Consider the following 23,106-nt stretch of genomic DNA (forward strand, 5'->3'; position numbering starts at 1 on the left):
CAAGGAGACCATTTTAAAAAGATTTAAAAATTGTTATGCATATGCCTGTGTTTGTGCACATGAGTACAGTGTCCACTGAGGCCAGAAAGCTAGATTTTGATCTCCTTAAGCTGGAGTTACTGGTGGTTGTGATCTCAGGTCATCAGGCTTGGCAGCAACTCCCTCATCCACTGAGCCTTCTCACCCGCCCACCTGTTGTGAATTTTTTTTTTCTGGTTTTTCGAGACAGGGTTTCTCTGTGTAGCTTTGAGCCTTTCCTGGCTCTCGCTCTGTAGCCCAGGCTGGCCTCGAACTCACAGAGGAGATTCACCTGGCTCTGCCTCCTGAGTGCTGGGATTAAAGGCATGCGCCACCACCGCCTGGCAAAATATTATTTTAACTATGTAAAGATGTGTTACATTTGTTTATGCTTCAGAATATTACTTTAAACGTGTAAAGATGTGTTACATTTGCTTATGCTGCAAATTACTTTAAACGTGTAAAGGTGTGTTACATTTGTTTATGTTGCTTTTGTTTAATTATGTAAAGATATGTTGCATTTCTTTCTCCTTGCCTGCCTAAGGCAACTGATCCGTCTAATAAAGAGCTGGGTGGCCAATAGTAAGGCAGGAGAAAGGATAGGTGGGGCTGGCAGGCAGAGAGAATAAATAGGAGAGAGAAATCTCGGCTCAGGAAGAACTAGAGAAAATAGGAAAGAGAGAGGGAGATGCCACCCAGCCAGCCACCCAGCCAGCCACAGAGTAAGAAGGAAAGAAAGGCATATAGAATAAAGAAAGGTAAAAAGACTAGAGGCAAAAGGTAGATAAAGAAAAATAGGTTAATTTAAGTTAAAAGAGCTAGCCAGAAACAAGCCTAAGCTAGGCCGAGCATTCAAAACTAATAATAAGTCTCTGTGTCATGATTTAGGAGCCGGTTGGTAGCCCAAAAGAAAAAATCTGGTCCATCCACCCACAAAAATAGATTATGTGTGTTAAGTGGTCTTGACCAGTTCCGAGGAATCCAGCATCCTCTTCTGGCCTCTACAGGCACCAGGAATGCTCGTATATGCAGACATACATGCAGGCAAAACGCACGTACACAAAATAAAACAGTAAAATAGAAAAAAAATATTTGAAGGCTTTTTTAAAAGAGAGAGACAGACAGACAGACAGACTAGGGTTTTTAGGCTAAAAGGCCCTCTCCACAAGGACTGACGGCGGTCCTCCAGCGTGCAGGGGGCGCTTCGAAATAGGGCTCACCTCGGGATTTCTCACGGGCCGGGTCTTAGCGAAGGTCCTTGTTGCTAGGAGACAAGACGCATCTTTCCGCTCTCCAGCGGGGTGTAGCCGACTGCCTGAGCTCTCTCGGCGGAGGACTGAGGTCTAGCTAAGGCTCCATTGTCTTAGTTCCAGAAGGTCCCGGTCTATGGGAGCGTTTTCCTTCTAATTTCTCACAAGTAGGTCGTGGCGGCAGGCAGAGGCTCTTTGCCTGGACCCAGTCCGCCGCCCAGCCATGCCTAAAAAAGGAAAAAAGTCCAAGGTACCCTTGTCGGATGAGGAGCAGCTACTTCTGTTTCAGCAGAAGTTGCTGGCAGAGGAGGAGGCGGCCAAGAAGAAAGAGAGGCTTCTCACCCAGTTCTTGAAGGTGATGCTTGTCGCCAGTGTGTTTTGCCCAAACCCAGCGCCCATGAGCTGGCGCCGCTGCCTGGGTCGCCGTTGCCTGGGTCCTTGTGGCCCCACTCATTTTCACCCCGCCCGTGCCTCCTCCGAAGTCCTTGGTCCTGAAATACACGGGTTACAGGCAACGTTGTTTTCGGCCTAGGGAGTTCTCTGTGAAGCATGGAAGCGGGGGATAGAGCTCGGAAGTATCAACTGAGTTCCGGAATGAGGACAGTGGATGCTGTCCAGTGTCCAAATTCAGCTGTCTTGAAAATTCTGATGTTCTGTGTGGAGTGGGGGGGTCATTAGAAAGTCTACTTTGCCTTTAATCCCAGCATTCGGGAGGCAGAGCCAGGCGGATCTCTGTGAGTTCGAGGCCAGCCTGGGCTAAGAAGTGAGTCGCAGAAAAGGCGCAAAGCTACACAGAGAAACCCTGTCTCGAAAAACCAAAAACAAAAACAAAGAAAAAAAAAAAAAAAAGAAAGAAAGTCTACTTTGAGGTTTCACCTTGAAGGAAACTCATCGAAAAAACACAAACAGGAGCCCCTGGGTCTCGGTTGCCAAGAGCTTTGGTACTTACTTCAAAATGCACAAGGGCTGGTATTTTTCAGGGTGGTATCCACTGTAGTGAGGTAGACCCTTGGCTGAAAGGGATGTGTTTATTCCTCACACAGGACAAGCTGGCCAAGGAAGAACACAACAGCGCTCTGAATCTTAATAAGATTAACACGCAGTGGAGAACTGTCCTTAGGGAAGTCAAGACCAGAGAGCTTCACAAAGACATCGAGATCCTCAGCCAAACGTTTGAACGCGTGGTGGACTGCAAGGACAGTGTCATCAAGGTATGGCTCTCTCCCGAGAATGCTTGCGGATGGCTCCCCTGACCTGAGTAGGATGTGCCTAGTGAATTAATATTGGTTTTTTGGGACAGGGTCATGTATCCCTGTACTGGTCTCAGACTCATGATGTAAGTTCTGAGGAAGAACTTGAACTCCTCACTCTCCTGCCTCCACTTCTGGTATCGCAGGTGTGGGCTGCACAGCCGGATCTAGCTAACTGGCCTTTACGCCTTCACAAGGCTGGGCTCTGAGAAACCTAGCTTCTTGGTTCTAAATGTTGTCAAACGAGAAACGAGATATTGAGCTGTTCCCATCCTCCGCTTCCTTAGAGGAACGACTCTCCGGTCGTTTGCTGCCCCAAACAAGTACCGCAGAGCTCTGAAGGTGTGAAACAGCATCCCAGCAACTTAAACTCAGTCCCAGCCTTAAATCAGCACCAGAAGGCTCAGTTCCAGAGGGGGGGGCAACCTGGCCAGGGTTGCCAGGCTCTAGCCAGGGGGCTAGGACTAGAGTGTGGGTTTTTTTTTGTTGTTGTTGTTGTTTTTTTTTTGTTTGTTTGTTTGTTTGTTTGTTTATATGAAGGGTCTCACTCTGTAGCTCTGGCTGGCCTGAAACTCGCTCTGTAGCCCAGGCTGGCCTCAAACTCACAGAGATCTGCCTGCCTCTGCCTCCCAGATTCTGGGTTTGAAGGCTTGTGCCCCTGCGCCTGGCAAGGTATCGGTATTTTGACCCCTTCTTCCGCTGTTTCTTTCAACCAGTTTGGCCCCCTTGACGCAACCTGAGTAGCCCTGGATAAGACTGGGAAGCCTCCGTAGGTAAGAGCAATTCTGGATTTCCAAACCAATCAGCCAGAATCCTGATGCTCTTTTGGAGGGAGGAAAAAGATAGAAACCGACTCGTGTAGCCCAGGCTGGCTGCCAATCAGCAGCCCTCCTATTTCAGCCTCCCAGGCACTGAAATTATCGGCAGGTACCATCAGTTCGGCCCATCCTTATGCTCTTTTTTTTTTTTTTTGGTTTTTCGAGACAGGGTTTCTCTGTGTAGCTTTGCGCCTTTCCTGGAGCTCACTTGGTAGCCCAGGCTGGCCTTGAACTCACAGAGATCTGCCTGGCTCTGCCTCCCGAGTGCTGGGATTAAAGGCGTGCGCCACCAACGCCCGGCCGATTAGTTTATTCTTGTTTCATGTGCATTGGTGGGTGGTTTGTCTGCCTGCGTGTCTGTGTGAGGGTGTCCGATCCCCAGAACTGGAGTTACAGAGAGCTGTGAGCTGCCATGTGGGTGCTGGGAATTGAACCTGGGTCCTCTGGAAGAGCTTTTAACCCCTGAGCCATCTCTTTAGCCCCGGGCTTCTTCCCCCCCCCCCCCCCCCAGTGCTGGGGAGCACTTACATGCTGGATAAGCACTTCGACACTGAGTCACACATCCAGCCCTGGAAGGTTTTGGATCTGGTGTGTGTGTTGTATGTACAAATGTGTATATCCATGCCAGAGGTGGCCACCAAGCACCTTTCCTTAACTATGGTCCATCTTTTTGTTTGTTTTTAGAATACGGTACACTTGGGCGGGAAAGAGGTTCAACAGCGAAGAACACTTGTTGTTCTTGCAGAGGACCCAGGTTCGATTCCCAGCATCCGTATGGGGGCTTACTGTCTGTAACCCCAGGAGATTTGGTGCCCTCTCCCGACCTGTAAGGCCACCAGGCACACACACGGTATACACACATAACATGCAAACAACGCTCATGAAATAAAACATCTAAAACAATCATTAAAAGAAATCATCTAGGCCTGGGGGCGCATGCTTTTAATCAGAGCAGAGGCTGAAGGATCTCTGAGTTTGAGGTCAACCTGGTCTACATAGCAAGTCCCATGCTAGATAGGGCTATATTGTAGTGAGACCCTATCTGAAGGAGGAGGAGGAGAAGGAGGAGGGGAGGAGGAGGAGGAGGAGGACGAGAAGAAGGAGAAGGAGAAGAAAAGCAAAAAAGCAACTTCACAATTTTGCATGTCCCCCTTGCTCGGGGTTGTGTTAATCTCTGCTGTATTATTCCAGTTCTGGTATATATGCCGTCAAAATGAGCACTTCTTTGAGACAGTCTCACTGGCCAGTGAGCTTCAGGTATCCACCATGAATGAGTGGCCATCTTTACTCCCTATCCTGGCACAGGGGTTATAGGTGTACCACCAGCTCTGGGGGCCTTTGTGTGGGTTCCGGGGCAGGAACTTCGTCAACTAAGTCATTCACACACCCTTCTTTTTTTTTTTTTTTTTTTTTTTTTCAGTCCAGACTGATCTTGAAATTGATGGCAATATTCCTGCCTCAGCCTCCCAAGTGTTAGCTAGGCAGTGGTGGCACACACCTTTTAATCCCAGCTCTCGGGAGGTAGAGGCAGGCGGATCTCTGTGAGTCCATGGCCAGCCTGGTCTGCAGAGCGAGTTCCAGGACAGCCAGAAGAGAAACCTTGTCTCAGAAAACCAAAAAACAAAAACAAAGATTCACAAGGCTCCTCCCTGAAGTTGTATAAGTAGGAATGACTGCTAGGGAGAGGGACCTCAGAGCAGCTAAGCTGTGGGGCTCAAGGACACGGTTTGTTAGCCATCACCCAGCACCTGTAAGTAACCCCAGTAAACTAACCGGTCCACCGAGGTGGACTGTCGTGGTATCATTACTCTGTCTCTGTCTCTTCTGGGGAGAATGGATATTTGTCCCTGTTCTCCAGGAAAGCCACACAACACATCCTTAGCCCCGTGACAACTGTCCTCCATAGGCAAGAACAGCCTGTCAGTCAGTCAGTCAGTCAGTCAGTCAGTCAGTCAGTCAGTCACCTCGGCCTGACTGGACTAGCCTCGATCCAGCTGTCAGCCAGGAGCTCGGCTGAGCTGTTGACTAGAATTCACATGACCTCTCCCTGTGCCCTGGGTTTCTCACTGCACACTGGCTCACATGACCTCTCCCTGTGCCCTGGGTTTCTCACAGCTCGCTGGCTCAGTTCCTGGAGGAAGCATTCCCAGGAACAAGCATTCCAAGAGGCGGGGAAGGGAAGCTGCCAGGCCGGAGGAAGGGCGGTGTCAGAACCGGCACGGTCCCAACTGTCCTCTTCACCTCCTCTGTTGATTCCAGTGATCATAAGCTCACTCAAGTTCAAGGAGGTGGAAAGAGAACTCTTTTCTCCTGTCCTCCTTCCCTCCCACTCTCCCATCTTCCTTTTTCTTTCTGGCCTTTCTCTTGAGATGCGTCTTGCTGGCCTCAAACTCATGACCTTTTAAAAAGTACTATTTTTAAATTATGTGTATATGTTGTGTGTGTGTGTGTGTGTGTGTGTGTGTGTGTGTGCGTGTAAGGGGGCATGTGCATGTGAGTGCAAATGCCCACAGATGCCAGAGGAGAGCGTCAGATCCCTTGGAGATAGAGTTACAGGCAGTTGTGAGGCACCTGGCTTCCATAGCAAGTGCTCTCAACCTCTAAGCCGTCTCCCTGCTTCCGAACTCCCAAATGCTGGGATTGTCAGCACGTGTCACTATCCAAATGAGGAACGACAAAATCCCATTGCAGAAAACTGTAGGACGGGAGTGTACTGGTCTCTGCAATGGGGTGCCCCAAGAAGCCACTTCCCAGTGGCCCCGGGTCACTCCGACGTGGCTTGACTGCTCTTCCATAGCTGCCTTGCTTTTTGTCTAGTGCTGGTGATCGAACCCTGGCCCTCACCCATGCTAGGCAAACGTCCTGCCACTGAGATACATCCCTGGAAAATGTTTTTGCTGCCTGTGGTGGCCACACCTTTAACCCGAGCACTAGGGAGGCCGAGGCAGACAGAGCCCTGTGAGTTGGAGGCCAGCCTGGTTTGCATAGTTAGTTCTAGAACAAATAGAGCTACAGAATGAGATACTGTTTCAGCACACACACACACACACACACACACACACACACACACACACACACCACACCACACACCACACACACACACCTTGTTAAGTACCCAAGCAGGCTTCAAATTCATTATGTAGTCCAGGGAATTTGCAATGCTCCTGCCTCAGTGCCCTGGTATTATGGGTGTGCATCACCATGGCTACCTTACTAATTTATATAAGAAGACAAACTAGGTTCAAGTTATTTTCTGCCCTCAGACATCCAGTACTCCACGGATACCTGGCTTTTTTAATGGTCGCTCTATCAATGTAATGTTTGTGATCCAGCCGGGCAGTGGTGGCACATGCCTTTGATCCCATAACTTGGGAGGCAGAGCCAGAAGGATCTCTGTGAGTTCGAGGCCAGCCTGGGCTACAGAGTGAGTTCCAGGAAAGTTGGAAAAAAGAAAAGTTTATGATCCACAAGACATTGGCTCACTTCGCTTTATTTTTTATTTATTTATTTTTTTTGGTTTTTTTGAGACAGGGTTTCTCTGTGTAGCTTTGGAACCTGTCCTGGAACCACTTCATACTTCTTTAGGAAAAAAAATATTTTCAGCCGGGCGGTGGTGGTGCACGCCTTTAATCCCAGCACTCGGGAGGCAGAGCCAGGCGGATCTCTGTAAGTTCGAGGCCAGCCTGGGCTACCAAGTGAGTTCCAGGAAAAGGCGCAAAGCTACACAGAGAAACCCTGTCTCGAAAAAACCAAAAAAAAAAAAAAAATTTTTTTCATTTTATCTCTGTGTCTGCATATATGTTAAATGCACCATATACGTGCAATGCCCATGGAAAGGACATTGGATCCCCTGGAACTGGAGTTACAGTTGTAAGCTTCCACGTGGGTGCTGGGCATCAAACCCTAGTCCTCTGGAAATCCTCCTAATTGCTTAGCCAGCTCTCCAGCTTTTTTTTTTTTTTAAAGACAGGGTCTTATGCTGTATCCCTGGCTGGCCTAGAACTCCTAGTGTAGACCAAGCTAGCCTTGAACTCACAGAGATCCACCTGTCTCTGCCTCCTGAGTGGTAGGAATAAAGGTATGCGCCACCAGGACCGGTCCCCCCACTTCCAGATGTCATTCTTGCTTTGCATCAAGACTCAATGGAAGGGGCTGGAGAGACGGTTCTTACGGTTGGTTCTTTCAGAGGACCTGGGTCTGAGTTCTAGTACACATGTTAGGCACCTCACAACTGCTTGTAGCTCTCATTCCAGGAAATCTGAGGACCTCTGGCCTCTTCTGGCCTCCTGGGGCACCTGCAGTACACATAACGTGAACTAGAAAGACATGCATACGTACACACAAATAATAAGTAGATTTTAATTTTTAAAGACTGAATAGGAGAACCGGCATTCCTAAATCCATTAGGAAATAAGAGGAAAATGCCATTGTGCCATCCACCTAGCCAGATGGCTAAATGTGTGTGTGTGTGTGTGTGTGTGTGTGTGTGTGTGTGTGTGTGTGTGTGTGTGTGTGTGTAGGCCAGGGGTTGTCATCAAGCATCTTCTCCACTTGCTCTCCACCTTACATTTTGAGATTGGAGTTCATTCACCAAACTGGGTAGGCTGGCTGGTCACTAAGACCTAGGACCTCTACCGTTTCTACTTCCTTAAACCCAGGGTTACAGGAGTGCCACCACACCAGAGTTCTTCTGTGGGTGCTGGGGACCCAACCGATCCATCTTCTCAGCTCCCTGAACCCATTTTTATCGTCTCTCGGAGGCCCCTCGGCCAGAACAGTAATTCTCTTCCCTCTGCCTAGTCTTTGGCTAAGGACTTGACGGAAGCCGAGGAGCAGTATGCCCACGCTCTCCGCAGCCACCTACACAACGTTGACCAGCTCCTGACCCTGCAACGTCGCCGTCTCAACCTCCTGGAGGAAAATTACAACATGGAGCTAGAAGTCCTGACCAAAGAGTTTGAGACGGAAAGGTATGGGGCCAGAGAGTCAAGAGACTGGGATCGGGGGGTTCCCAGAGCCCATCCCCAATACCAAGGGGCCTCCTTCCTATCCATAATCCCAGGCAGGGAGGGTCCCGAGTTCCTTGTACATGAATCTGGGTTTAATCTTACAGCCTTAGCTTACCTTGACCCCCCCTGCCAGGTCACTGTCTGTACCTCCTAATTCCAACTATCAAAATTCTATCCATCTAGCAGTACATAGGGATGGAATAGAGATTTCACTGTCAATTTACTTACATTTTTGTTTCTGTATCACATGAAGGTATTACCTATTCAAAAATCAAAATATTCTTTCTGGAAAAAAAAAAGAAAAAAAAAGAAAAAAAGACAAACCAAAACTTTCCCTCCCTGCCTGCCAGTGCCTAAAAGTTTGTTTTAGTTTGTTTTTTGTTTGTTTGTTTGTTTGTTTTTGTTTGTTTGTTTTTTTTTTGAGACAGGATTTCTCTGCATAGGTTTGCACCTTTCCTGGAGCTCACTTGGTAGCCCAGGCTGGCCTCGAACTCACAGAGATCTGCCTGGCTCTGCCTCCCAAGTGCTGGGATCAAAGGTGTGCGCCACCATCACCCGGCTTGGTTTTGTTTTTTAAGGCAGAGCCTCACTATATATTCCTGGCTGGCTTGGAACACATTATGTAGACCAGGCTACCCTCTAACTCACAGATATTTGCCTGCCTCTGGCTCCCAAGAGCTAGGACTAACAGACCGCGCCACCACACCTGCCCACTCGAGCTACATTCCGTATTTCATCTTTGTTATTTTTGGTCTACATGCTAATATCCATCATGTCTCCTCTAGGAAGACAATCATTGACCAGCATGAGAAAGAAATTCACTACCTACAGGATGTCTTCATGGCCATGGAGCAGAACTATATCGATTCTGAGTATGAGAGCAAGCTAGAGTTCCAGAGCATGTGGGATGATCTGAAAAACAAGGTACAGGGGGAGCAAGGAAGGACGGGATCCGGAGAGGCATGACGAAACTGTTCAGGGCAAGCAGAGCTGGATGAGAGCCCCAGAGCCAACAGTCAATAAAAGTCTGTTGCCCTGAGGGGCCCCGTGCTTCTTTGTGATCTTGTGAAAACTGCTTGGGAGGCAGGGCTGGTCTAGAACATTCTGGGAATGTATTTTAAGGCAAAACAAAAAACAGAAAAACTAAACAAACAAACAAAAAAATCACCACCATGACCAACAACAAAAACCCAAGAGATCATCTGGCTTTGTCCTTTTGAGTCGTAGATGAAGAAACAAAGACCCAGAGTGGCCACATGAGCAGCTTGGCTCCACTGCTGGTTTGTGATTGGTTGAGGACAACCTAGGTCAGTAGAATCTTGATCCATAATTCTTTCCACCATAGTTTGCCGTCTAGTCAACATGCAGAAGTTTGGGTATAGAATTCTTGGTTATCAATTAACTTACTTTTGAGACAGCACCTTCCTTAGCCCAGGCTGACCTTGAACTCACTATGTGGTGGAGCATGACCTGGAACTACTTTTGCGCTTTTACCTTAAACTTCAGATCCTCCTGCCTCCACCTCCCGAGTGGGGTGACAGGCATGCACCTGTAGCTAGAGTTTTCCTGCCTTGCCCACAGTCAGGACAAATCTCTGTCACCCGCCAGTCCCACAGCCGCTCAGACCCAACCAAGTAAACACAGAGACTTATATTGCTTACAAACTGTATGGCCGTGGCAGGCTTCTTGTTAACTGTTCCTACATCTTTTTTTTTTTTTTTTTTTTTTGGTTTTTCGAGACAGGGTTTCTCTGTGTAGCTTTGCGCCTTTCCTGGAACTCACTTGGTAGCCCAGGCTGGCCTCGAACTCACAGAGATCCGCCTGGCTCTGCCTCCCGAGTGCTGGGATTAAAGGCGTGCGCCACCACCGCCCGGCTCTGTTCCTACATCTTAAAGTAACGCATTTCTACAAATCTATACCTTGCCACGCGGCTCGTGGCTTACCAGCATCTTCACATGCTGCTTGTCCTGGCAGTGGCTGGCAGTGTCTCCTTCTGCCTTCCTGTTCTTTTATTTCTCCTCTGTTAGTCCCGCCTATACTTCCTGCCTAGCCACGACCAATCAGGTTTTATTTATTGACCAATCAGAGCAACTTGACATACAGACCATCCCCCAGCACAGCCAAGTGCAGACCATCTCAGACACCTGCACTCAGGCCCATGGTCCTAATCATCCTCTATGCAAACCTGCTGGGTAATGCCACAAGGAACCCAAGAAGGGCTCCCACAGGACATACATTAACATCCCACAGCATGCACCCTCATATCCAACCCCCTGATTCAATGCCAGGCAAGCACTCTAAGCTCCACCCCCAACCCTTGCTTTTACGTTAGCCAGTGTTTTACTTTATTTACAATTTGAGTAATTTCCTACGTATGAAAATTGAAAATCAGACTTCACATGAAACTCCAAACTATCAGTTTCCCTTTAGAAAGTTAAGAGATCGGAGTCAGGTGGTGGTGGTGCATACCTTTAATCCCGGCACTATGAAGGTAGGAGGTAGTGGCAAACTGATCTCTCTTGAGTTCGAGGCCAACCTGGTCTACAGAGTAAGTTCCACGATAGCCAAGGCTACACAGAGAAACCTTGTCTCGGGAAACAGAGAGAGAGAGAGAGAGAGAGAGAGAGAGAGAGAGAGAGAGAGAGAGAGAGATTGATTTGGAACACGGGGCCTTATTCTGTTTTTTTTTTTGTTTGTTTGTTTGTTTGTTTTGTTTTTTCCGAGACAGGGTTTCTCTGTGTAGCTTTGAAGCCTGTCCTAGAACTCGCTCTGTAGACCAGGCTGGCCTCGAACTCACAGAGATCTGCCACCACCTCCCATCTCCTCATTCTGTTTCCAATTGGCATTATTCTCATGGAGCTGGGCCCACACCCCCACTTTCCTGTCCAGGCCATGATGCACTGCCCTCGGAACGTAATTCACCAAACGCTGCTCCCCACAGTCGCTGAGGGTCAGGCTGCTGGTGGTGGTGAAGGGGCGATCAGAGGGTAGCTCTAAGCGGTTGGTATTTGGGATACATTTCCTAGAATCTGGAAGAGAAGCACTTTCTTCGTCTACAACTGGAGAACATCGTGGAGGATCTGTGGAGGAGGTTCCAGGACGCACTCAAGAACTACACGGAAGCCACGGAGGACCGGAAGATCGCCTTTGAGACTCTGAAGGTGAAGGACGAGAAGAGCTCTAAAGAGATCGAGATGCAGATGAAGAAGATCCAGAAGCTGCAGGTCAGCGCGCGACAGGAGAGCCTCTCCGGGGTCCCCCGTGCTCTTTTGGGTCCCTCGCTGGCTGGGTCAAGACGCCAGGCTCTGCTCTCAGCCCCCAGTCTACCCACGGTCAGTGGCCCCTGCTGTCTGTCCCTCCAGGAGGCCATCGCCGCCTTGAAAGGGAAGATCACAGCCTACAGCCGCGAAGGCGAATGGCAGAACCAGTGTATCCGCAACGACAAGGAGCTGGTCCACGTCCAGCTTCGGAAACTGAAGGCCCAGCGGACGCAGGCTCGGGGGAAGTCTCAGGAGAACTTAGTCAAACTCACCCTGGAGAGTAATGCCGCCCTCAAGGGCCTGAAAAAGGTCGTGGAAAAGGTAAAGGGGACGAACCAAGAAACCTGGCTGGAGGCGAAAGGGATTCGGGAGCCGTGGGGCGGGGCTCCCTCCTCCTCCCTCGTTAAGCGGCGGATGTCTGTGTTCGCTTTTCTTTTAATGCTCTTCTCTTTCTGAAACGAACAGGGATTCCTCAGCTTCCTGAGTCCTCATTTTGCTTCGCAGAGGGTCTTTTTCTCTGTGTGTCTGATGCATGAGTGTTTCCTCACCCCCTCACACCCCCCCCCCCCCCAATAAACGCGGGCTTCCAACGGGTGATTCTGCCCTGCAGCCCGGACGCTTAAGATCTCTCTGCTGCTACCTGCTCCGCTTCAGATTTTTTTCCCCGCCTTTAATTCTTTAACTGGCAGAGGAAATCAAGACCCCTGGACTGTATCATTTCTAGACTACATCATTTTGGGGGGCTTGTCTCTGGATTTCTTCTGAAGACAATATCATTTTGGGATCTAATCTACAGATTTCTTTCTTTTTCTTTTTTTTTTGGTTTTTCGAGACAGGGTTTCTCTGTGTAGCTTTGTGCCTTTCCTGGGACTCACTTGGTAGCCCAGGCTGGCCTCGAACTCACAGAGATCTGCCTGGCTCTACCTCCCGAGTGCTGGGATTCAAGGCGTGTGCCACCACCGCCTGGCCAGATTTCTTTTGAGACTACCGACTCATCAAGATGTCACTTGTCAGTCGTATGACAAGCCCCAAAGATAGACACTGTCACCAAATGGCTGTCTTATGCTCTGGATCATTACCATTGGTTAAGTTCTACTGTGGCCCCTTGGACAGAGCCTCCTCTTAGGCTGACCCCCAATATCAACCTTTGGTCAGCTCGAAGCAGCTAAGAGCAGTGGTCATCACCCCCAAACACCCTAAGAGCAGTTAGGGTGACCTCTGAGATGGGAGCCAGAGGGTGACGAGAGACCAAGAGTTGGACAGACTTCCCGGTAGGCAGACCGGTAGGGAGAGGAGGAGCCGCCACAGATAGGTAATAACGGTGGTGAACTTTCAAGATGGTCACTTCTTCCTCAACCTCCAGACTCGAGAGGAAAGCCTGGCAGCTTTTGTGTCCCACCAGCAGGGCCCCTGCTCAGGACATGTCACACGCAGTTGCAGACCAATTAACCCTCCTGTCTGCTTCCAGCTGACCAGCTCTAAAGCAGGGAAGGAAGACTCCTGAGAGCTTTATCACCAGGCCTCCAGAAGGGACAGGACTTCCCGGCTTCCCCGTCCCCACTCCGTGTGTCTGCTGCATGTGTTTCCTCGTCCCCAGTAAATGCCTTTCTTTTTTCTAGTTTCTCGAGACAGGGTTTCTCTGTGTAGTTTTGGTGCCTGTTCTGGATCTCTCTCTCTGTAGACCAGGCTGGCCTCGAACTCACAGAGATCCGCCTACCTCTGCCTCCTGAGTGCTGGGATTAAAGGTGTGCGCCACCACCACCCCACCACCCCACCACCCTACCCCACCCCGGCTCGCAAATGCCTTTCTTAACTGAAAAGAACAAGAAGTAATGGCTGCATTTGTGGTAAGAATGTGAAATGCTGGGCTAGTGCTTGGCCCGTGCCAGGTGCTGCATCAACCGGTCCTACTGACCGAGCTGCTTTCCTGGGCTCAAGCAGGGGGACTATCTTGTCTTTCCTAAGACATCTCTCCATACTCCCAACAGGGTGAAAAGATCCTTAAGCTTGCTGAAATATGTAGGAAATTCGAAACAGAGGAAGAAAAGGTGCTGCCTTTCTATTCCTCGGTGTTGACTCCCCAGGAGCAGGAGGAGGTGGAGAAAGAGAATCCAGAAGAGCTCACTGAGGAGCTTGCCAAGGTAGAGGAAGGGGCAGGCGGGGGCTGGGCGGCACCTGCCGAAGCGGACCGTCACATCTCTCCGTCCTCCGTCTCCTCTCTCAGGTTATGGTGGACTATTCGGGGATGGAGAACTTCTGGAAGAGATACAACAAGGTGAAACTGGAGGTCCTGAGTCTGGAGCACAGACGGGGGCAGTTGCTGGACATCAGCGGGAAGCTGAGAGAGATGCTCAAACAGTACCTGGACGGCATCTCCGTGAGCGACGAGGTGCTGAGCCAGCTGAACCCGCTCTTTATCGTGAACCACAGAAGCAACCTGCCCCAGCCGCCTGCACCTGCCCCGTCAGGGGACGGGAAGCCTCCCGCCACTTACAACATCATCGAAGCGGCTCACATCATCTCCCACACTCTGTGATCCGAGAAGGGGCCTCTTCCCAAAGCTCGGAGACTTTTTTCTTGAAGCCTGAGTGCTTTGCTGTTACAGACGTAGACGGAGGATCCAGACAGTACTCTAGCTATTGACAACCACTGCCCTCTGCAGTAGAACCAATAAATCATTCTTTTTTAAATAATACAGCTTTCTTCATGATTTATTTTTATTTTTGTGTGCACTGGTCTTTTGCCTGCGTGTGTATCTGTGTGAAGGGTGCCAGGCCTCCTGGAACTGGAGTTACAGAGAGTTGTGAGCTGCCATGTGGGTGCTGGGAATTGAACCTGGGTCCTCTGGAAGAGCAGCCAGCGTTCTTAACCACTGAGCCATCTCTCCAGCTCCAATAAATTATTCTTAAAAAGTTATGTTTCTTAAACAACAACAACAAAACAAAAAACAAAAAAATGGGTTTCATGTAGTCCTCAAACTCCCTGTGTAGCTGAGGTTGACCCTGAACCTCTGATGTTCCTGCCTCCTCTGGGATTACAGCTGAGTACCACAACATCAGTTTTGTTGGTGCTGTGGACTGATCTCAGGGTTTTTTTTTTTTTGCATTCTAGACAAGCATTCTACCAACTGAGCCTTATTCTCAGCCCTTGTAAGAGCTTTATTTTCTTTGCCATCTTCAAGGATACAAGGAACATTCTGGTCCAGGGAGAGAATGCCTAGGCACCTACTAGAAGGTGAATTATGTTTCCTCCTCAGCATCACCGCACCAAGGGAGCCAAAGATACCCCAAAGACCCAAGGCAGGTTCAAGACCAGTTTCCGGGGATAAATTAGGACTGCGAGAGCAGGCCAAGGGAAGATGTATGCTCCAAGGCCTCCAGCCCCTCAGCCACAGGCACGATCCAGCTTCACAGTGCTGTTTTCTACCCAAGAACAGCAGCCTGAAAGCATCGGGTGTGCAGGTGTGTTGGTTCACATCCGTATTTGTGGCCCAGCCAAGAGGCTCACGGGTCTGAGGCCAGCTTGGGCTACAAATGCAAGACCGACCCCGTGTTCGAAGAAAAGGGGAACCAGAGAGATGGCTCAGAAGGTAGAGCACTTGTTTCTGAAGTTGGGGAGCTCAGTTCAATCTCTGGAAGCCGCCTTCAGGTGGAGGGAGAGGGCCAGCTTCACAGTGTCCTCCCGATTCCACATTCAGACCAGTGCGCACACACAATAAGTAAACAACAACAAACCACTAAAAGAAAACGGGGGCCGTGGTATCAAGCGAAGAATACAAAGTTTTCTTAACGATCACTGTTTATTTCTTTTTACTCTTGTTCCGCTTCTCCTCTTTCAGCTTCTTTTTGGAGACCTTGGGTCTGCTGGCCTTTCTGTATAAGTGATACCCAATCAGGCCCAGGAGTGCTGGCACCATAGCCATGCCCACCAGGGGCAAAATGCCCTTCAGCAGCTTTTGCCAGTAGTTGGCTCGAATCAATGCAATCAGCTCCACATCATACTGCACCACGGCATCGGCTAGAAAGGCAGAGGGGAGGGGTGGGGGTCAGAAGCTGCACCCCTGCACCCGCTGGAGAGGCTCTGGGGGAGGGGTGGGGGTCAGAAGCTGCACCCCTGCACCCCCTGGAGAGGCTCTGGGGTAGGCAGGGTAGAACTGCTGTGATTTATCCAGAGCTTTGAATGGGGAATAAACCCAGGTAGTCCACAGAAAATAACTGTGATTCTGGCCATTTGAACTGTGGGGTAGGGCTCCCTGGGGAAAGGCGGAGGAGGGTTAGGAGCAGGCTAAGGACACGTGTGTCCATCTTAACTATAACTAAACACGTGGCTTGGAATGAAGGACAGATCTTTGACAGCACAGGAAATCTGTGGATGGGAAACATGCAGGCTCTTCCATATTTACAAGTGAGCATTTATTTAAAGATTTGTTTATTTTTATTTTAAGTGTTTTGCCTGATGCACCAAGTGCATGCTTGGTGTCCTTGGAGTAAGGAGAGGGTGTCAGATTCCCCTAGGAACTGGAGTTACAAATGGTGGTGAGTCACCACGTGGGTGCTGGGAACTGATCCTGGGTCCTCAAGAGCAGCCAGTGCTCTTAACCACTGAGCCATCTGTCTGGCCCCACAAGTGAGCATTTATTTGTGTGAGAATCCTCTGTACCAAACGGACCCCATTCTAAACAGCCACAGGGATAGGATTTTGTAGGGCTATATTAACTGAAATAAAAGCAGATATCCTTCAAAAGTCCACCCACCGATGAGCACATACAACACAGCTGTGAGAGGATTTTCAGGAAAGGGCTGGGAAACGAGAGACGCCTGAAGGAAGTGATGGGCAGGGTCAAATAGCTTCAAATGCAAGCCAATGAGGAGCACTGGGGATGGGCAGAGACAGGGCCTCACTGTGTAGACCAGGCTGGCCTCGAACTCACTCTGTAGACCAGGCTGGCCTCGAACTCACAGAGATCCACCTGCCTCTGCCTCCCGAGTGCACCACCACGCCCACTTGATGAGAGAGGTTTTGCTGGGCCCTCCCCACCCTCTTCTTAGGGCTCCCTACAGTGTATCATGTTGCCAGAACTCTGTGGAGTAGATCACATTTTACCCAATAGCAAAGAGATGCCCATCTTGGGGAATCTGTCCAGTCTCTGTCCTTCAGAATAGGCATCAGCAGTAGCGTGTGAAGGTGAACCCTAGGAACCGGTCATGGGGTTCCCTCCTTACCAGCTCCATGTGAGGGCTCTTGCAGTTGCCTTTTGGTTTGTTCTGAGTTATATTAGTGCTCTGAGATAAGGAGTGTAGCCAGCCAGACCCACGCAGCTTGAGCAGGTGTCAAAAGTCACCAGCTGCTCACGCCGAGCCAGGTGGCCCTAACAGGTTGTCTGCAGTCTCCACTGGAGAAAAAGGGTGGGCCAGAAGGAGGGGTCCAGCTACTCCTTTCCTCAGATTTGATCTGGACTTTCTCAAGTTCTAGACAGGGCAGAGTGTGTGGCTCTGCTTTGGTGGGTGGGAGAATAGACCTAGTCAGTTACCTGGGATAGATGGCGGGTACCCTCGCTTTCCATAGGCCAGGTGAGAAGGAATGACTGCTCTTCGCTTCTCTCTGAGGGAAAGGAATGAGTCCCAGGAGGTAGAGAGGTGAGCTAGCAGCCGGGGCCCAGCGCCACCAGAAGCACCTCCCACCTCAGTGACACCAAACGTGAATTTCTCCCCACCTAACAGGTTGACCAGCCAAGGTACCAATAACCCTACACACCTCAACTCCCCCCAAAAAACCGACAGCCAGAGAGGTGTCCTCTGCTTTGGATGCCCTCACCTTTCCAGTATGAAGGCAGGGGCCCTTTATCCTTCAGGGTCCTGCCTACTGGAGATGCGGAGTGGCAGAGAAAACAGCCACCCAGGCAAAGGGGAGGTCAGGGCCGCCCCTGTCCAGATACTCACCCCACACACATGTCCAGAAGGCTCTGCTCCAGACCTTGAGGAAGAAGACAGAACTGAGCTACACACCGCCCAGGAGGGAAATCAAAGGCTCCCCATCGACCTTGGCAAGTGAGCTTTGCTCCGCTTCTCAAACTCGGCCCCCAGCGATGTGTGGGACAAGAAAAGAATTAGAACCCGAGGTAGCCAAAGATCCTTAGGGTCTTACTCCTTCTAGAAGCCTTTCCAGCATAACTTAGACGGCCAAGACACTAAGCCAGGGCTTAGGTTAGGGAGAGGATAAAAGGCACAGGTCACATACCTGGAATCACCTGCTTTTGGCCAAGTTCTATAACCAGAGGATCTCTGGTCAGAGAGGTGTCAATAATGCGTCCATCTACCAAGCTGCCCTGAAGACAAAGAGGAAGAACTAACTAACGCCACCTTTCCTCCCACCAGACGGGACACACACACACACACACACACACACACACACACACACACACACACACACACACGCACTGGGACCGCCCAGAGGGATGGCAGCAACCCTCGGCACAGCCTTGCACCGTCCCCGTCTCCCACCCCCACCCCCGTGGGGCAAAAAGGAACAGGAAGCCCCAAAGGGCTGACGCTTCTTGGAGATCTCTCCACCCTTCATTTCTCAGTGCCGGAGAGAGAAACTGGCGGGAAAACAGGGCGGAGGAAGGAGCAGACGAGAGACTGCCCCCACTCCCGTCCCCACGTGCTAGCCGACCCTAGCTAGGGAGTCAGTGCTCTCGCACAGCTTGCCACGTGTCCAAGCCAAAGCTGACGTGTTTCGTTCGGGCACCGCCCCCTCCCAGACCACGCCCCGGCCCCCCCAGGCCCCCTCACCGTGTAGTGTATGTGCAGCGTGTCTCCCAAGGCAGCGGATTCCGTACACGACTCAGGGGGCTGTACCTATGAGCAGACTCCAAGGGTCAAGGCTGCTCCTCCTAAGACCCTGTTGCTACATCGAGACCCAGCACCTTCTCCCCCAACTCAGTGCCAGCTCTTCCTCTCCTGTGCGTTCGCAGGTTCCTTCGGGCCCCAAGCTCCCCCCACGATCCCGGGCCTTAAAGGGTGGCGGCGGCGGCGTGGGGGAGGGGGAGGTGGCGCGACAGTGTCCTCACCAGGGTCTCCACTTGGAGGGTCCGGACGGGACTTTCGGTTTCTGGCCCAGCCTCAGCCCGGCACACCGCCCCACTGAGCAGCGGCAGCAGCAGCAGCAGTCGGAGCAGCCAGAGCAAGGGGCGCAGGGACATGACCGGACGAGGTCGGAGCACCGGGGCACCAAGGCAGGCAGGCTGTTCGGATGCAGGCGACCGGGACGCGTTGCCTCAGCTCCAGGCCAGACTGGTGTGGGCGGGTCGCAAGGAGCGAGCTCCTCCTCCTGCGGCCCGCCCTCCACCTTGTCCCCACCTCCTGGAGGGAAGAACCCGCAGCATTCATTCCCTACCCTGTGATCCCAGGTCGCGGATTCTGACCCATCCGTTAGCCGTTCGGTCCCATGACGAGGGTTGGGCCATGTGACAGCACCTATTTGCCATTACCCACTGTAATGGGGGCGTTAGTCTCTAACCTTCGAATCACGGGAGGCACAACTGTTGCCATTTTACAGCTAAGGCACTCGCCTAGGGTCATCATGCTAACTGGTGAGAGACAGGATTCAAGCACAAAAATGCATTTGTCCTCTCTTCTTCTTCTTCTTCTTCTTCTTCTTCTTCTTCTTCTTCTTCTTCTTCTTCTTCTTCTTCTTCTTCTTCTTCTTCTTCTTCCTCCTCCTCCTCCTCCTCCTCCTCCTCCTCCTCCTCCTCCTCCTCCTCCTCCTTCATCCTCCTTCTTTTGGTTTTTCGAGACAGTTTCTCTGTGTAGCCTTGGGGCCCTTCCTAGAATTCACTCTGTAGCCCAGGCTGGCCTCGAACTCACAGAGATCCGCCTGCCTCTGCCTCCCGTGTGCTGGGATTAAAGGTGTGCACCACCACTGCTGGGCTCTGTTCTTTCTTCTAAGACATGTTCCCTCCCACTAAGCTGGCAGAGGCAGGTGTCCAAGACAGCCAACTCTTCACCTCTCCTGATCGCTCTTCCCTCGGTTACGACTAGAAAGGTTGGCGGCTGCTCTGCCCACCCCCACCCCTCCGCCCCAGGGTTTCTTCCCGTAAAAGGGATCAGTCACTGACCTTTTCTTTCCTGGTTTCCCTCAACACCCTTTTCACAACAGCAGAATGTACAATGGTCTTGTGTTTGTGCAAGGACTTCCGTGTTTAGAAGGGTTTCAAGTGATTTTAGGTGGTCTTACCAGTTTCCCTTTTCATGACTTGAACCCTTTCTGAAAACCTATGCTGTGGTCCCTAGATCCCAGTTCCTGGTCACTCAAAGGCTGTCATGGGGCCGTTCCATACCATATACTCTTAGGCAGTTTCTTGGTTCATGGTCACTTTTTTATAATTTATTTATTTGTATTTTATGTACATTGGTGTTCTGCCTGCATGTATGTCTGTGTGAGGGTGTCAGACCCCCTGGAACAGGAGTTACAGACAGTTGTGAGCTGCCATGTGGGTGCTGGGACTTGAACCCAGGTCCTCTGGAGGAGCAGCCAGTTCTTCCAACCACTGAGCCATCTCTCCAGCCCTGGTTCATGGTCCTCTTTAGCACGGATATTATTCTTAGACACAACTCCACCTGTCTGGCCAGCACCTCGGCTTACACACACCCAACACAAACTTGCTCTCATTTGAAACACCCTGCCCTTCCTGCTCTGACCTTTCTGGTGGCTCTCCTCTATCACACCGAGACTTCTTTGATCTCGAATGTCTAACCAGCCTTCTCTGGGTTCTTCTTCCCAGCCTCCCCACTGCCTCCATTTCTAGAAACAACCACTCTAATTAAGTTCTCATTTTCTCTGTTTTGTGGTACTGAGGATCCAGTCCAGACACGCACCACTGAGCTGATGTCCCTAACCTAGGATTTAAAAACAACAACAAAAACAAACCAACTCATTGTCAGGGGCTAGACACTAGTGCTTCAGAGCACTTGCTGTTCTCCCAGAGGACCAGAGTTCAATTCCCTGAACCTACATCAGATGGCTCAAAAATGCCTGTAACTGCAGGGCCCCCAACACCCTCATCTGGCCTCCACAGGTACCCAAATATGTGGCATACAGATATACATACATACATACACATAAGTACAAATAAATTTTTTAAAAAAATAACTCACGGCCAGCCAGGTGTGGTGGTGCACACCTTTAGTCCCAACACTCAGGAAACAGAGGCAGACAAAATTTCTGTATTTCAGATCACCTAGGACTACATAGTCAAACTGTCTTAAACAATAAAAAACCAGAACCCTCACTGGACAGTGGGGTATGGTGATGCACACCTATAATCCCAGTTCACATAAAACCCTTTCTCAGAAATTAATCAAAACGACAGACAGCAGGAATTTCTGGGGTTGAGGGAATGCTCTATAATTGAGGATATGGGATTACATGGATATATGCATTTTAAAAACCTCCCCAATATATGCCTAACATCTGTGCATGTGGCTAGGATATAGCTCAGCCATAGAATGCTTGTCTGGACTTTAATCCCCAGCACTGAGAAAAAGTTCTGTGTATCTCACTATATGAATAGATATTTGGGCAAATACAAAACTACACTTCAAAGTCTCTCTTGGAAACTGGACACAGTAGTGGTTAACAAGATGTAACTCTGAAAAGCAGTTTTAGACTCCTCTAAAGGCACCAATGCTAGGAACCAGGTCAGTTCAGGCTCTACTCCTCTCCCCGATTGGCCTCCCGCCCTCCTCTCTGTGCCTAGAAAGTACACAGGATGAGTTAGGCTGTAGCCATCATCACACTGGATCATGACGATGGAAAGCAGGGTCCAGATGGTGAAGCACAAAGATGGATCTAAGTCTTTGGTAAGTCGAGACCCACCGTGCTAGTCCTGGATCACCTACCACCAAACCCCTCTTGATGGAGAGTTCTATCCTATTTTTGTCTTTTAAAGGTAAGCCACACCCCAAAGCTTCCCTCTTTATATCATTTCTGTACATTGCTACATGCACTCGCGTCACCTACCATGTCACCAAAAGCTTACATAGTTCCACACTGCCGTGAATAAAACTGACTCTGACACGCCAGTTAAAAGCTCGTCACCCAGCTCTCCTTTCCCGAATTGGTCATTTATTAAATTGAAGGCCTTTCTCTTTTTAAGAAGTCCAGGCCTGTCGAGTGGTGGTGCACGCCTTTAATCCCAGCTGTTGGGAGGCGAGGGCAGGCAGATCTCTGAGTTGGAGGCTAGCTTGGTCTACAGAGCAAGCTTTGAACTTGGGATCATCATGCCTCAGACTCCTAAGTGCTGAGATAATAGGTGTGTCCACCCACTCTTGACTCTGAAGAGAGCGAGCCAAGAGGTAGAGCTTTGTGCCTCGCATTTTTGTGTCTTCAGTGTTCATGTCCGACACGTAAATACTTCATGTGTATTAACTGCATCCGAGTTCCCTGCTGCTGGACTAGTCTGGCTTCAGATGAGCCTACCATGTGTTCTCAGCTCTATGATCCCCTCCATGATCCCCTGTTCTGTACCCTTCAGGATGTTTAACTCTTTTCAAGCCCTAATTCTCCTAGCTAACAGTGACATTCCCCCACATCTGAATGAAGCATACACCTACTCTCTTTTCCCTTTGTTATTGTACATGCCTTGTTTCTCTCTCCCATTTCCTTCAAAGAGACAGCACACCGATGACAAGGACCAAGCATGACATGCCTAAAGCCCCCTAGGTACCAGCTGCATGATACTGGACAAATGTTTTATTTGACTTTTCAAACAGGGTCTCTTACAGCCTGTACCGGCGCCAAAGCAACGTTGCCTTAAACCCCTTTTTTAAATTATTTATGGCATGGACTTACAGGCAGGCATCTGCCACGGTATATGTGGAGAATTACTTGTCCCATGGTGTATGTGGCATCAGAAGACAGCTTGGGAGAGCTGTTCCACTACACGGGATCCCACACAGAACTCAGGTAGTCTGGCTTGGTGGCAGGTGTCTTTTCCTGTGGAACTTCTCACTAGCTCAGCTTTGAACTCTAGTTCCTCCTCTACATCCCAAGTGCTGGGATTACAAGCCTTCAAACCACATCCAGCCAAATGTTTTATTATTTTTTTAAAAGATTTATTTATTATGTATACATTGTTCTGTCTGTACGTATCCCCACAGGCCAGAAGAGGGCACCAGATCTCATTACAGATGGTTGTGAGCCACCATGTGGTTGCTGGGAATTGAACTCAGGACCTTTGGAAGAGCAAGCAGTGCTCTTAACCTCTGAGCCATCTCTCCAGCCCCAAATGTTTTATTTTTAATAAACTGTTGAACTATTAAATGAGAAACCGTTGGAATATTAAACTATACTTTGAAAATCTCTAAGACAAATGTATATGCTTCAATTTAAGAAGTAAATTAATACAAATGATGTGAACTCATATTGTAACTCTTCACCATATATTCAGAAAAAGTGCAAGGGCTGGATTGGGAGCTGGGGATGCAGCTCTGTAGAGTGTT

The 23,106-nt window shown here is 49.9% G+C and overlaps 2 protein-coding genes across 3 annotated transcripts; one reads left to right on the forward strand and one right to left on the reverse strand.

The window, feature by feature from the left end:
- The first annotated feature begins 1,267 nt into the window (after positions 1 to 1,267).
- Drc2 (dynein regulatory complex subunit 2) lies at positions 1,268 to 14,298 on the forward strand. The gene is made up of 8 exons (XM_006974378.4): positions 1,268 to 1,623; positions 2,312 to 2,479; positions 8,137 to 8,306; positions 9,131 to 9,269; positions 11,372 to 11,569; positions 11,708 to 11,926; positions 13,594 to 13,746; positions 13,830 to 14,298. The coding sequence occupies exons 1-8, from the start codon at positions 1,492 to 1,494 to the stop codon at positions 14,139 to 14,141; spliced, it is 1,491 nt and encodes a 496-aa protein (XP_006974440.1). The 5' UTR covers positions 1,268 to 1,491; the 3' UTR covers positions 14,142 to 14,298.
- A 1,087-nt stretch (positions 14,299 to 15,385) lies between these two features.
- Fkbp11 (FKBP prolyl isomerase 11) lies at positions 15,386 to 18,918 on the reverse strand. 2 transcript variants are annotated; one of them, XM_006974379.3, is made up of 6 exons: positions 18,675 to 18,915; positions 18,397 to 18,462; positions 17,843 to 17,930; positions 17,545 to 17,578; positions 17,136 to 17,206; positions 15,386 to 15,622 (listed from the first exon to the last, which is right to left on the reverse strand). In XM_006974379.3, the coding sequence occupies exons 1-6, from the start codon at positions 18,804 to 18,806 to the stop codon at positions 15,405 to 15,407; spliced, it is 609 nt and encodes a 202-aa protein (XP_006974441.1). In that variant the 5' UTR covers positions 18,807 to 18,915; the 3' UTR covers positions 15,386 to 15,404. The 2 variants fall into 2 exon arrangements, with proteins under 2 accessions (XP_006974441.1, XP_015848585.1); XM_015993099.3 differs by lacking the exon at positions 18,397 to 18,462 and having other exon boundaries at positions 18,675 to 18,918.
- Between the last annotated feature and the right edge of the window lie 4,188 nt (positions 18,919 to 23,106).

Source organism: Peromyscus maniculatus, chromosome 20, assembly GCF_049852395.1.
Source record: "Peromyscus maniculatus bairdii isolate BWxNUB_F1_BW_parent chromosome 20, HU_Pman_BW_mat_3.1, whole genome shotgun sequence".
NCBI classification, from domain to species: domain Eukaryota; kingdom Metazoa; phylum Chordata; class Mammalia; order Rodentia; family Cricetidae; genus Peromyscus; species Peromyscus maniculatus.

Excerpts from the sequence above, each read along its gene's own strand:
- Drc2 (XM_006974378.4), top strand. The coding sequence starts at position 1,492 with ATGCCTAAAAAAGGAAAAAAGTCCAAGGTACCCTTGTCGGATGAGGAG. Across the intron at positions 2,480-8,136 it reads GCAAGGACAGTGTCATCAAG|TCTTTGGCTAAGGACTTGAC; the intron begins GTATGGCTCTCT and ends CCCTCTGCCTAG. Across the intron at positions 11,927-13,593 it reads TGAAAAAGGTCGTGGAAAAG|GGTGAAAAGATCCTTAAGCT; the intron begins GTAAAGGGGACG and ends TACTCCCAACAG.
- Fkbp11 (XM_006974379.3), bottom strand. The coding sequence starts at position 18,806 with ATGTCCCTGCGCCCCTTGCTCTGGCTGCTCCGACTGCTGCTGCTGCTG. Across the intron at positions 18,463-18,674 it reads CCCTCCAAGTGGAGACCCTG|GTACAGCCCCCTGAGTCGTG; the intron begins GTGAGGACACTG and ends GTCTGCTCATAG. Across the intron at positions 17,931-18,396 it reads CGCTGCACATACACTACACG|GGCAGCTTGGTAGATGGACG; the intron begins GTGAGGGGGCCT and ends CTTTGTCTTCAG.